This window comes from Microtus oregoni, unplaced genomic scaffold (assembly GCF_018167655.1).
Source record: "Microtus oregoni isolate MIOR12 unplaced genomic scaffold, Mior012 000026F_ref0000081, whole genome shotgun sequence".
In the NCBI taxonomy this organism is placed as follows: Eukaryota; Metazoa; Chordata; class Mammalia; order Rodentia; family Cricetidae; genus Microtus; species Microtus oregoni.
Genome location: NW_024543085.1, coordinates 29863960 through 29878820, shown reverse-complemented (window position 1 = coordinate 29878820; position 14861 = coordinate 29863960). Strand labels below are relative to the sequence as shown.

Here is a 14861-nt window from a genome sequence, read left to right as displayed (position 1 = left end):
TGTGTGGGTTTCATAGGCTTGGTCACGACCAGCACTGACTCTTTGGCATGCTGGCACATGAAGGGCAAGGTGGGAAGGCAATAGTAGTTGAGAAAGTCACAGGGAAAGGACAAAGGAGAGAAACAGGAGAGGGCTTGGGAGGAAGAGAGCAGCATATCAGCTTGAGCTCCCCCTGAGAGCACCGGCCTGTGATATTTGGCTTAGCCACTTATGACCTGGGGGACTATGAGCAAGTGGCTGGCCTCCCCATGCCTCTGTTATTGGCCAAGTAAAATGTGAATAGACTCAATGAGTGTGCTCTTTCAAAAAACACGTCACACTGTGTTGGACATGCTGGTTACTATTATTGCTTTTATTTTTTTCTTCTTAGTGCCTTCAGTGTTACCATAGCTCCTGCTTTGACAAGCGCATCCGATCATATGCAGGAGAGCACTGTTTGCTTCTTTGAGTCACGTTTCTCTGAAACAATCTGCTCCTGGTTGAACAACGAGGATCTAAATACAGCATTGCCTTGATTTGGCTGCTTGATGATATGCTATCAAACAGCCTTGGCTTAAATCCATCTCAGGAGGAATTATTTGCATAGCAGCATAGAAAGACTCCGTGAGCCACTCTCATCGGGCGGTGCCGCCTCAGTAGTTCACATGGAAAGGGTAGTCCTCCGCATTAACTGTCCTGCAGCAACAGGCACACAGAAGACAACGTTCCACAAGAGCCACAAGACAATCTCATAGGCATTTTATGTGATGTGCTCAACAACCTTTCTGCTCTCTTAGGCTCCTCCCCCACAAGACCATGGGAACACAGAAGAGGACCCATACTATGACCTGCCCTCAAATGAGCATTTGAGAAAAGAGGACATGAGAGTAATCAGTGGCCAAGTCCTTAGAATAATGATGTAAGGGAAGGCTCATTAGATACCTGGCACACAGCCAAGGGCCTCCCAAATCCTGTTTGGGTTCATTCCCACATCATTGTAAAATGGGGAGTCATGGTGAAATGGACAGATTGGTTGTTGTATTAAATAAAATACTCATATAAGCATAGAGTTTAGGAGCCTAAATATTCAATGAATGTTTTCTGTTACTTGTACTGTCATCACTACTTTGTAAATAACAGAAATCGATTTGGTGAGTTTACCAAATCTACCTGATGCTTCACGGACAATGAGTGAGTGTCAGGGCTTGGACTGGAAGCCAGCAAGGCGGGGCTTATTGTCAGCCTCCACCTGGCACTCATAAATCCCACTCCGTCTGGCTTTCCCTATTCAATGCCCAATAGGTATCATAAGCATTTCTCAAACCCAGGCTACTCTTAAATGACAATTCTGCTCTTGAGTTGCTCAAACAAAAATAAAGTCAAGCCAACAAAACCCACACTTGATTGTTTGTTGTTGTTTTGTTAGCAAATTCGATTTGCTCTGATTTCCCATTTGTCCAGAATCCAATCTTCCTAATTTCTTCTATCACATTATGAGGTAGGTCCAATGACTGTAATCTCTCCCCTAGATTATTCTACCAGGCTCTCTGTAATTTCTAAGTGCAAAAATCAATGTTAGCATTCCAACCTATGAGATATACAAACTTCTACACAAAACCCTCTCCTGGTTTCTCAGTTGTTCCTGCAGAGCTAAACTTAAAGTTCCTCCCATGCTCTACACCACCTGTGTTCCCTTAGCCCAAGGCTGTCTCTAGCCTTATTTCTTTCTCCAACAGCCTTTGCCTACTTGGTTCTGGCTTCACTGGCCTCCTTACTCAAGTGTTCTATCCCTCACCCCGTACACACCTGGTGTGTCTGCACCTGCGGCTCTCAGCATCAAGAATCCTAGTCTATGTGCCATGAAACTACCGCTGGGTCATTACATATCAAGAAAATACCGGTTCTCAATCATTCTTTATGCTGTCTGCTGCTACTTTATTTTTCTCTGTATCACTTGTTACTCTCTGACATATGTATGTGATGTCACATCAACTATCCCTGTCTCCTACAGTGGAATGGCATGCCTTATTCTATTTGCAAAGTTTGAGAAACAGGTAACAATTAACAATATCTTTCCTCAAGTTTTAATTTTTCACAACTGTCCCAAAATAGTATTTGAAGACAAAAGTCATCCCATGTGCCTTATTATCTCTTGAGCTAACCCTGTAAAACTTCAAGAAAACTCCTGATCATCCTCCTAAACCCAGAACCACTCACATTGGCAAGGAACAGACCCTCCAGTTTCTGTTGAAGCTGAGAATGGCAGCCATCTCTTCATTACTCAACTTGAAGTCAAAGACCTGGAGAAACCAGAGTTCCAAAAGCATCGTTAGCAAGAAAAATGCTGTGAGATCCAAGGTTCTGGTGCTTCTCCTATTAGGTCCACACTGAATACAAACTAGTCTCTAAATCAAGAGTGTGTTGTTTAAAGGGTTTAGTACTTCAAAAGGAAGGAGACTAGGTTTGCAGCTATGCTTAGTGAACAGAGACTGTGATCCCTTAAGGACAACTGCACAGTTAATCTTCCAGAAGATGTTTCTTCAATTTAGTCCATTCCTCTTCTCCTGCAAGCAGGGGGGTTGTAAAGGCCAGAACAGTCTGCTCATGGGTAGGGGAGTCTATGGCCCATGATCTAAGTGCTCCGTGGTAAGCAGGGCTATTTGCAGTGCTAAAAGGTACAGTTGCTACTCCCTGCCCCCTGATTATTTTTGCCCAGTGGTGATTCATCTCAATTCTGTTGTCTTAGCCAGTGTTCTATTGCTGTAAAGGAAAACCATGACCATGGTTTCTCTTAATAAGGAAAACATTTAATTAGATGAACATTTTGTTCATTTGGTTGTGAACAAAAAGTCCAAGAATCCAGTAGTTGCTCAGTCCACAAGACTGGATGTCTCAGCTGGCCTTCAGTATGTGCTGGAATCCCAAAGAAGTGGGGTCCAGTGCCAGTGAAGGAGTGGACGTGCTGGCAAGGAGAGAGCAAAGAGAAAAAGTTTCCTTCTTCTGTGTCCTTATATAGGCTTCCAGAAGAAGAAGTGCCCAAAACTAGTGTCTTCCCATCTTCAGATCAGATCCAAATCAAATGATGTGTCTTCCTGCCTCAAAGGTCCAAACTAGAAGTGGATCCATCCACTTCAAAGCAAGCAAAAATAATCTCTCATAGGTGTGCCCTCCACCTCTGGATTGTTGTTCACTCTGATGTAGTCAAGTTGACAACCAAGAGCAGCCATCACATCTGTTGAGGCAAGCTCCCTTGGGCAAGCGTTCACAAGGAGGACAGTAGAAAGAAGGACACACTGGCAAAACAGGACAGGGTCCCCTCTCTTCTACTTGACCAAGGAATAGCAGATGATCATTTTAGATCTTACCTGAATGTTCTCCTGCATGTGGTTGAGTGTCACAGACTTGGGGATGACGGCCACATTCCTCTGGATGTGAAAGCGGATCAGAACCTGTGCACATTGAGGGGATAACAGGTGCCCACTTACAAGAGCCTCTCCTAGTGTAGGGAAATATGTCTGTGGCTAGGACAGCTTTAGCTATGACAGTTAGAAATCAACTAAGGATTTCAGCATTAGGAACTCCTGGCAGCCCCACTCTTGTACCCTTGGAAACAATGCCACGATTTCCCTAGTTAAGAATGTGAAGACTGACCCTGCACAGTTGGCACCCAACCCCAAAGACATGCTCTCGTGGTATGACCCGGGAACTTGGCAAGAAGCTGATGGACAGACGTAGTCCTGGCTTCGCTGGTACCAGATGTATTTCCTGGGCATCGCAACAGACTCACATTTCTCATTTCTTCTTCTTCAAGGGATTCAAAGCAGGCAACACAATAAAACAAGGACAGTACGAAGGACTGCTGGAGAATAGGAGAAAACAACCCAACAGAATTTTACCTGGGCTGGGGTTTTCTTGTGCTTTGCAGCAATTTCCTTAATCTTGGGATCCTCTAGTAGTGAAGGGTCCTCTGGCTTGGCCCTAAATGCAGAAAGGTAGCTGGAGTGAACATCATCATTATGGATATTACTACCAGGATGGTGTCAAAGACAAGCATCACAGCCTTTTCCATTTGCAAGGCAACCAGAGGACCTGAAAATTTTTATCTTTCCCATGGAGCTTTACCAATTTGAGAAGTCTGCCCTGGCACTGGTTGGCAGAAATGGAGCATTGCCAGAGTCAAATATGCTCTCTCTCTCTCTCTCTCTCTCTCTCTCTCTCTCTCTCTCTCTTCCTCTCCCTCTTTTTCTCTCTCTCTCTTCCTCTCCCAACTCTTACCACACAAGCTATGTCCTATGTCCAAATGCATTGCTATAGACACATTTTTTCAGGTGCCTTAGAAATTCATAGCAATATATTAGCCAATTATGAAACATGAATTTTGAGTGATAAAGTAAAGCACCACTCAAAAACCTTACCAAGGTCTCTCTGGAGAGCCCAGGGGACTGTAGGCTGTGACACTGATACCCTTGGAGTGACAGAACTGAATTAGTTTTTCCTGAGTGAGGTATGGGTGGCACTCGACCTGCAAGAAAAAACATCTCCATCACTAGGGAAGTAGGCCTTCCTGAGTGGCTCAGATGGAACTCTGGGCACAAGAAAAGACCAACACAAAGGCTAAATATAACCTGCTTACGGATGTGCTACAGACCAGACCCAGAGATCTGCCTCCTGCCTCCCTAAGTATCCTGGACACTGATCCCTGAAAGACGACTTTGTCCATTGGCCTACAAATGTGGAAGCAGTCACCAAGCAAGATTCTTTCACCAAAGGGAACTTACCTGGTTGTTCACTGGCTTGTGTTTCAGTCCAGGCTTGCTCAGGAGCCTCTCAATCTGCAAGTGGTTGAAGTTGGAGATGCCCAGGGCTTTCACCAGCCCCTGGTCCACCAGTTCCTCCATGACCTATTACAGGAAGGAATGCAGTTTAGATGGCTGCGGGAGGATACAGGGATGCTGGCTCAGCTTTACAATGATGCAGGATGCTGGTAAATTTGCAATGGATCCACCATTACAAGTTTAGCTAAAGCACTAAAGCAAATCTCATTCCAGACTGTGGTGCCCTCTGACTGTTTCAAGCCCCATTACCCAAGCTCAGATAATGTGAAATGAGAAATATGTGAAGGCTTTGCACTCTTTCTGCTCCCTATTCATCCAAACCTGGGTCATCCACCAAGGAGGCTCTAGTCTGTGGAATGGCATCACTTCTGTGGGATGTATTTTAATATTGGTTGTTTTCTGCTATTGAGGATTATTAAACCTAGGGCCTCTCATATACGAAATAGACACTCTACCACTGAGCTTCATTACGGCCCATTTTTAACATTTGTGATTGAAAGGACCCTGACCAGCTTGAGCATGGCCAGTGCTCTGGCAAGCCCTGCCTTTCCCCCCTTATTCTCTCTCTTGCTAAAAGCCATTAGATTACAATCCTGAAGCTAGCCACCAAGGTCTGTCTCCCTTATTTCGCCACTTCCTCCTCCTGAGGCTGACTACCAAGGTCCAGCTATCGAAGTATTGAAGTCCAGCAATCAAAAGTCCCCTTTGGCTCACCTAATTAGCATGCCCAATTAAAATTAAACACCTCATCCTAACATTGGGTTTCTCCTTGTGCCTTTATAAACTGCCATTTTCCTATATGTCACATCTGTCTCCTGTCTATGCAGAGCAGTCCTTGTGTGTGCATGCACATCTGTCTCCTGTCTATGCAGAGCAGTCCTTGTGTGTGCATGCACATCTGTCTCCTCTCTATGCAGAGCAGTCCTTGTGTGTGCACACACATCTGCCTCCTCTCTATGCAGAGCAGTCCTTGTGTGTGCATGCACATCTGTCTCCTCTCTATGCAGAGCAGTCCTTGTGTGTGCATGCACATCTGTCTCCTCTCTATGCAGAGCAGTCCTTGAGTGTGTGCACACATCTATCTCCTCTCTATGCAGAGGCAGTCCTTGTGTGTGCACGCACATCTGTCTCCTCTCTATGCAGAGCAGTCCTGTGTGTGCACACAGACATGTGCATCCTTCCTCCCTCTCCTCACAACACCCCTGCCCCTTTCTCTTATTCCCTCCCCCTTTTCCCTCATCCTCTATCTCCTGTCTTTGTCTCTTATTTCCTACCCTTTGTCGCTCTGGAGCAAATAAATCTCCTTTGTGCTGATTACTTGGTCTGAGAACTTGTTTTTGGGGGTCCTGAGCCAACACTTTTCCTGCCAGGGCTAGTATCTCTCTACTCAAACTAGGCTTGACCTTTGTGATAACTAGTTTTATGTCAACTTGACACAGCTAGGGTTATTTGGGAAAATGGACTTAATTTTAAAAATTGCCTCCACAAGATTTGCTTATGGGTAAGTCTGTAGGACATTTTCTTAGCTAGTGATTGATGTGGGAGGGCCCAACCCATTGTTGGTGTTGTGAAGAAAGGCAGTAAACTCCTGAACAGATTGTGAGGAAGGAGGCAAGGGCTTAGAGGTAGGGATGAGCAGGGTGTGTTCAGCTGACACTGTCTACTATTTCTCAGTCTTGGCTGCATCTGGACCCTCTGAAGGCTATAGAAGAAACAGGTGTCTAGACTCCACTCCCAGTACTTCTTACTGATTTCCTTTGGGATGGATATTAGGATGTTCGAAATGCCCTCTGTTGATCTTAGTGTACCAGGATGGGAAGTACTAGAGTGGGTAAGGAGTGAAGAAGACTTTACTAGGCAAGACAGTTTAACATTGATGAGATCTGAAGGTCCCAGCATCTTCCCAGTGGGGAGGAAACCAAGTGCTACTCTGTAACCTGGGTCAGGTTTGCTTTAGGTGTATAATCCATCTGTCCTTCCTTACACTCAATTCTCTTCCCCTATTATAGATTTTAGCCGATGAACTTTCTATTGGATTGGTTGTGGATCCATAAAACTACCCTATCCAGACATATTCCATTCTGCCAAGATCAAATCAGAGCAGTATGATATCTTTTTATGTCTATAAAGCTTTTATTTAGGAATCATTGTTGGATTTATTCATGAGACAGCAAATCAGCCCCAGTATGAGATACTGAGGCAGAATTGTCATCTTAATATGACATCATTTAAGAGCTATGGCGAAAATGTTATGGAACAAACTTCAGACACATTAGTGACATCACATAGTAAAATATTATGAAGTCTCTAATTAGTACCCTCGTGGATCTTGGTACACACACGGCAACATCACTGATTCTGTGCGCATAAGCCTTTCTGTTATTTGTTAAGCATCAATCAAGTGGGATCACACTATAGAGCCTCCTTACGGTTGTAGTTTTGGGGGTTAATATTTTTCCTTTCACGTCTAATGCCAGAAGCCTCATCCAGTCTTAAAGACCCAACCATATGTACCTGAGTTGTAAAAGTCTGTTTCTGTTTGGCTAAACCAGGCCTTGTGCTTGCTCTACAAGTATTCTGCCAGAGCTAAATCCCCAGCCTCCAGTCTCTCATCCTTCCAAATTCCTTGTAACAAATCTTCTGCTACTAGTGGGCAAATTTAATGACTCACTTGCTGAGGATAATTCCTTTAAATACATTTCCAGGTTTCCTGGGGAGATGAAATAGATGAACAAACATCTATTCACACCAGCTGGGGTACCAACAACAAGCAGACCGAAGAATTTTACCCAAGTCTAGTTCTTGAAACAGTGAGTTTAACTGGGCTAACTGAGGAGTGACCATACCCACAAAGAAAGGACATTCCTCAGCAGTGTGTGAGCGTCCTGTGAAGGTAATCACAGCCTCTGTAACTTCAAAACCAATAGCGGCAGGCCATGCCCCCAGGACAGCGTTCTTCAGCACCAGGGTTTCCAAAGGCTGCCCTGCTTTCACCCTCCTCAGTTGTCACTCAGTTGTCACATGGGTTTTGTGCTCTCCGTTTTCTTACCAAGACCAGCTAAAGCTCAAAGTGACGAGAGCACTGTGCTAGTAGATGAGCACTTTGGGACGAACCAGGGAAAAGTACCATCTCATCAATTCCGTTCTCTCCAGAGAAGGCAAGTTTCCTAGAGTCGGAAACGCAGTGCCATTCGGGACAGCCTGACAAACAATACGCTAATTCTTGGAGTCTGTCTTTTCTAATCATTTATGACTTGTTATTTCACCCTGTCCTACCTTTTAGCATTTATTTGCAAGAGGATAGTGGTTGTGCTGGCTAGTTCTATGTCAACTTGGTACAAGCTACAGTCATCAGAGAGGAGGGAACCTCAGTTGAGAAAATGCCTCCATAAGATCAGGCTGTAGGCAAGCCTGTAGGGTATTTTCTTAATTAGTGATTGGTAGGGGAGGGTCCAGCCCACTGTGGGTGGTGCCATCCCTGGGCTGGTGGTTCTGATCTCTATAAGAAAACAGACTGAGCAAGCCATGAGGAGTAAGCCAGTAAGCAGTACGCTTCCATGGCTTTTGTATCAGGCCCTGACTCCAGGTTCCTGCCCTGTTTGAGTTCTTGTCTTGACTTCTTTTGCTGATGAACAGTGATGTGGAAGTATAAGATGAATACACCCCTTTCTTCCCCATATTGGTGTTTCATTGCAGCAATAATAACCCTAACTCATACAGTGGTAAAAGATATTAGAGACAAACAATCAAACTTTAATTATTTTTGCATGATTATGCAAGTCAAGATCTCAACTGACCTAAAAAGCATGACATTGTGTTCTCTGATGTCCATGTGTATTTACTGCCAAGCAGGACACTCAAAGCCTCGGTAGCTGCTGAGTCACACAGATCTGGATCCAGTCCAGACTGTGTCACGTGTTTTCTATGTGACCTGATGACTTACAAGTCTTCTAGGTGAGGATTTTATATTCCATACATGGAGAAGCTAACGACCAATGGGCTCTTTGATTAGATTTCTATATTTTAGCTATTTTAATCCTTGCCACACCCTAACAATATGCATTATTATTATATATTATGCTTTTTTTTTTTATTTTTGAGACAGGGTTTCTCTGTAGCTTTGGTGCCTGTCCTGGAACTAGCTCTTCTAGACCAGGCTGGCCTTGAACTCACAGAGATCCGCCTGCCTCTGCCTCCCGAGTGCTGAGATTAATGGCGGGCGCCACCACCGCCCGGCTATATTATGCTTTTTTTAATGACAAGGACAGTGAGGCTTATGGGAGTTAATTTTTTACTCCAAGTTGCCCAATTATTATGAGCCCCCAGGGCATCCCTCTGTTTCCAGGATGGTGTGTTTATATCAGATTGTGATGCAATTTGTGTTTCCCGCCTCACTTAGATCTCAGTGTAAATAGGGTCAAAGGGAACCCCAATCCATCTGGTGGTGAGTAAGATGTACTGAGAGAATTGGAGAATTCAGTGATGAGATCCCATACAAGGCACATGGCCTGTATGCCAGGGTGGAGTCAATGGGTATCTGACAAACTTATCTCTTTGAGTACATTTTAAAGAAACCAGAACCTACCTCCCAAGCATCCAAGAATGTGTATTTACTGGTGATAATATCTCCCTTTTCATCTGTGGGGAAAAACTCCTTCCCAGGCTGTAATGCAAAAGAACAGACCCATTAGAATGTTCATAGATAACCATTCCTGTGAAGAGAGGTCTCAGGACAGGGTGGTAAGAACACCCCACACCTGCACAGCATCTGTTCAAGCTCTGGAGAACACACATCAAAAGAGCCTTGGGGCCATCTCTGGTCAGTCTACCACAATAGGTAGATCTTCTATTTCTGATACTGCTGGCTTGGCTTTACAATCTTCTGTTCGTATACTGCAGAAGCCATCATTATCACCGTGAAAATTAACCCAGCATACCAAGGCCCATACAAACTTGGAGGAAATGTTAACTTCAAGGCAATTAGGCAAACATCCAATAGAAAGGGCATAGCAGCGGCCAGCGTCTATGGTCACAACCTGCCGAAATATTAGATTTGGAGTGGCACGTCACCATCACTGTAGCTGGTCTTGAGGAGAAAAGGCTAAGAATTTCATTTCCTTCAAGCTCTTGAGAGCAGGCAGGAGGAGGTCCCCAGCACTGAGTGACAGTTTTCCTGGGTAGGTTGACTGCCTCCCAACCTCAACAGGCTGACAGCGCATGAGGGCACTTGGGCGAGCAAGAGTGTTGAGCCTGAATAGTATTCCAGACTCTCCTATGAGGTTCCCTAGGAGAGGACTGCTGGTGACAGGCCAGTCATATATAGCTGGGCTGGCAAGAATCACAGTTCCTTTAAAACAGAATTAAAGCAAAACCCAAGCATGTGCCATCCCCAAACATCGAATGCGGATCCAGAACCCTTCTGGGCCAGAGTCCTTCTGTTCTGTGCAAGAGCTCCTGCCTCTGCTCTCTTTTCTGCCCCAAGCTCAGGCACAGCTGCTGGTTTCTGATATTTGCTCAGCATCTACAGATGGGGCAAAGAGCAGCTCAAACCTGGAATCCCTGTGGCCAGTGAATTAGATACAGGTCCAGGTAGTCCAGCTTCAGATCCGTGAGGGTTTTCTGAAAGGCTTTCTTCACCAGGCTTTTCTCGAAGAAGGTGGGCCACAGCTGCAGAGTGTGACATGAGGACGTTAGGACGGGGTAAAGAAAGGGCCACTCCACAGTCACCGGTGCTCCCTCCTTTGAGATTTGCTGTTGATCTAACCCCAAGGCAAACCATTGGTTTATAATAAAGTTAGTAAAGAAAGGCAACACAGTAGGTCAGCAAGTCAAGGCTGTGCCTATGTGTTCTTCCATGCACCTGGTATTCTGTTTCCTAAATCGTTTAGCACACTTGACCTCTGGTTAGATATGTTTACTCCTTTCCTTTGCTGCCAGCTCCCAGGGGGCAGGCATTGTGACTAACCCTTACATTTCAGACATCCTGATGCTACTGAGAACAGTTGTCCTTATTGTACTCCCACAGCCTGAAGCCTGCCAGGCTGAAGGGCTGAAATATAAATTTATCTAGATATGGCCACTCCCCACAGTGGGTCTGTGTATTGCACCAGATACAGTTTCCAGGTACCTGGAACTAGACTGTTTTAGTGAGTTATGTCCAACACAAAGTCTAGGACCCCTCACACACCAAGTCCCTTCTTTTTAATAATATTTTACAGTTCACTTTTTTACTGAACTGAAATAAAAGAGATTTCTGTTTAACGATAAATAATGCTCCTACTATTTTCAAAATACCCATGTCTGAAAGAAAAAGAAAAAAGAAAAACAACAACACAACAACAACCCTTCAGGGCCAGACTGTTAAGAACAGCACGAGACAGTATGTTTTGAAATGCGCCTGAATGTACCCCTAGCCTCTGCCTACCACTTAGCAGGGGGATTCTATTAAGAAAAGATAGAGAAACCAAGGGTATCAGGCTGCTCATTGGAGCCATTCCTACTATAGGAAAACAGCAAGGGTTGGGGCCAGCAGCATCTTCTTCCAGTACTGACTTAAGAGTGTGAATATTTACGTCCAGGGATATCAAAATCAAGGAAGAAGGAGAGTAGGAGAAAAACAGTCACATAAGAAAGGGTTCTTAATGTGGTCCAGATCTTCCCTTTGCCTTGAAGCCACTGTACCTTGCTGACAACGAAGAGGTCCTCCCGCTTCACAGCCTTCTCCTGGAGCTTCTCTCGGATCCCTTCGCCCACCTCACTCTCATTCTCATAGAGATAGGCACAGTCGATGTGGCGGTACCCAGCATCAATGGCCGCCTTCACAGCTTCCTTGACTTTGCCTGGGTGAGACTGAAAAGCAAGAGAAGGGACCATCAGATGCCCCTAAGGCCCCCTCTTGCAGGCTTCATATGGACCAGATTCTCAAAACTACAACCTTACTGGGGTTCTATTTCCAAAAGGACACTGGGGAGAAGAAAACATATGCTGGAAAACTTTTCAAAAGAAAAGTGATTAATGAAAAAGTAGTAATTTTTTGTTTTATTAACTTTTTAGGTTAGCTTATGAAGTGACGGCTTTCGCCATGGCATCTTAATACATATGACATTGTAATGATTACCATCCCATGTCCCATTCTAGTAATAAATTATTACTTTTTCCCATTTGTAAGCTGATTTCGAAGGGTCTCTAGTTTCTGGGAGTGGCAGATGGCTCCAACATTGTAATTCCCTGAACTCTGAAGTGACAAAGAGGAATTTTCAGACCCCAGACAGTTATAAGCACCTTGAACATGATCGTTACAAGCTAAATCTAAACTCTACCGTGTATTAATATGAGGCTGAACAGATTTCTCAGTCTCTCTAAACCTTGACTGACAATTTAGAGAGTTACAATTTGTGCCTTCTGTTGCTTGCTTGCTGTAAAAACTGTATCACACCACCTGACAGCAAGATTCAGGAGGTGCAGGTCACTGAATAATCACTGTTTCATAAAGAGAAAGAGCAGAAAGCCTGGTAAATGCTCGTTCTTTTTCATGGATTTAAAAGAAGAAGAAGAAACTAGAACAAGAGAAAAGGCCATTTAAAATACCACGGTCTGACCTCACCTAGTACCCAGAGAGTAGCTTGGGAAAATAAAAACTTGCTAGTCATCTCTCAGCAGAGTATAGTGGTGCCCAAGGGAGGCAGAGGCAGTAAAAGCATGAATCTGAGCCTGCCTATGTGCAGCACATCACACACACACACACACACACACACACACACACACACACACGATGTGTGTTGGTTCATGGTTATGAATGATATCGGCACATGGAAGGCAGGAAGACTGGGAGTTCAAGGCCAGTCGAAGCCATACCGTGACTTGGAAACCAGCCTGAGACCCTGTCTCAAAACAACAGAAGAACCTCAGACAAATAAAATAGCATTCCAACCCTCACAAAATCTAGAAATTCTTTCTGTAGTTGTTAAACATCAAGAAGATCATACAACAGAGATCAACAGCTATACCATCTTGGGGCGAAGGAATTTCTGCCAGTCCTTCAGAAGCACTGGGGTCCAGGCCCAAGCCCCACCCTCCTGCACGCATACTAATGAGCACATTGTCCTTTCTCCATCCTGAAAACGACTCCTGTGTAGTTTCTACGTCTCTGTGGAAATTCTGGAAGTTCACCTCGGCTGATTCTTCCGAGTGAGTAGATTCCCTGGAGATCTACAAGTGATCATTCACTGTTTTGATGGATGTGAAATTGTGATTTGAAACAAATCTATTCTGGTAAGATTTCAACCCAGTGTTGAAAGAAAAAGAGATCCTAGTGAGTATAAAAAGGAAAAGAGAAACAGGGGGCAGTCTGGAGATGAACTGTGAGGGACAGGAGAACAGAAGGGTTTTAGAACCAGCTCCTGACAAGCATGGTGGCTTCGCCTGAAATCTTAGCACTGGAGAGGCTGAGGCAGAAGGACCCCAAACCAAAGACAGCTTCTGGGAACAAGCTGCCTAATGCCATGTTGTGGCTGAGGGGAAAGGCAGAGAAGGCAGAATTAGATGGCACAATGTCAGGCTTGTCCCAAGAGAGGCTGGGAAATCTGCTTCACTGGACACTAGAATAAATCTCAGGACGTTTTACCAGGAAAGATTAACATAGCCAGGCAGAACCGGTGCCGCCAGTCCAGGCTCTCTGTGGTTCCTGTGCTCGGCCTTTACTGTACACCAGAACCGTGGAGAGTCTTGGTAAAGGGCAGATGGCAGTTCAGTAGCCTGGGCTGGGGTCTGAGACTCTGCCTTTCACCCAGGCTCCCAGGCCAGATGCTGCAGATGGAGTCCCACGGGCAGCAAGGCGAGCTGGGTCATTTGGGAATTCTTATTCCCTCTTTCAATCACTCAACCAGAAACAAAGTAACAGCAAAGACAGACCATGCAGGAAGTTGCTGAGTCCCAAAGAAAAACTAGTTAAGAGAGTAATTGCCCCCAAACCATTTTGTGTTTAACATACAACATCAACTTGATGCTTGCTATAGGAACTATCATCATTCCTATGAAATCCACCCTCATAGTTTTGAAGCCTGGAGCATCTCTGAGAAAAGAAAGCCACTTGGGTTCTGGCTCTGGAGTTCAAAACCCTGGGCAGACGCTGTGCGAAGAAGAAGAAATGCCAAAGTGGCTCTTGAGGAGAGCGGGTGGCCCAAGATTGCCCACTCACCTGCCAGGTACCCAGGCCCACGATGGGCATCTTGGCTTTGGTACTGAGGTTCACAAAGGTGGCCATGGTTGCCGCACAAACGGTTCTTCCTGAGCAGATACAGACCTGTGCCCTGGTTAAGGAAGCAAACAGTGGTTTTATGTCCTGGACCAGGAGGCCAGCTCTTACAGCGTGGGCAGGCAGCCAAAAGCTAGGGTCTGGCACTACAACAGAAACGTTATTTTGGTCTTTTGTCAGATTGAGTAACGTGAACGAAGATTAAACACTACCGAGTGCCAAGGCTGATCCAGAATGCATGGATTAGGTTTTTGAGTGCCACCTACAAGTTTGTAAACCAGAATAACACAAGATGGGAGCTCATTCCAGGATGAATTGATTAGACTATTTGGGAAGGGATGGTGCCACAGGAGGAGGCATGCTGTAAGGAGCTGTGTGGGCCCTGAGAAAGCAAGCTTCCAAAGGTCAAATGGGGAAGCCGACTCAAATTATTTTGAAATCAACTATCTTGGGACATAGGGATCAATAAAAAGGGGCTGTCTGTCTGAGATCAAACGGACAGTTGGACAGATATCCTTGCAGAAAGACTTTTTATGTAAGGCTATGGTGACCTTTATCCCAGTCTATGATTCCAGGAGTGCCCATAATTTAATTTGCACTCATCTCCTTGCTCTAAGATTTTTGGTAAAGATTCTCACAGAGCAAGAAATTGCCTGCTAACCATTTGGCCAGGACTGTATAGTACTAAAATTATATTAATACCTACTTTTAAAAAAGTCTTTGGTTATTACAAGATGTTATGTACTCAATAAAGGATGAAAAATAAAGGTGGTTATGAGACTATGTATCACTTC

At 44.8% G+C, this 14861-nt stretch overlaps 1 protein-coding gene across 1 annotated transcript; it reads right to left on the bottom strand.

Moving 5' to 3' along the window:
* Positions 1-337: 337 nt before the first annotated feature.
* LOC121463520 (aldose reductase-related protein 2-like) lies at positions 338-14150 on the bottom strand. Its single transcript, XM_041675778.1, has 10 exons — positions 14011-14150; positions 11496-11663; positions 10365-10481; positions 9400-9477; positions 4758-4880; positions 4395-4501; positions 3876-3957; positions 3345-3428; positions 2197-2279; positions 338-675 (listed from the first exon to the last, which is right to left on the bottom strand). Exons 1-10 carry the CDS (start codon positions 14074-14076, stop codon positions 633-635), a joined length of 951 nt encoding a protein of 316 aa, XP_041531712.1. The 5' UTR covers positions 14077-14150; the 3' UTR covers positions 338-632.
* Positions 14151-14861: the final 711 nt, after the last annotated feature.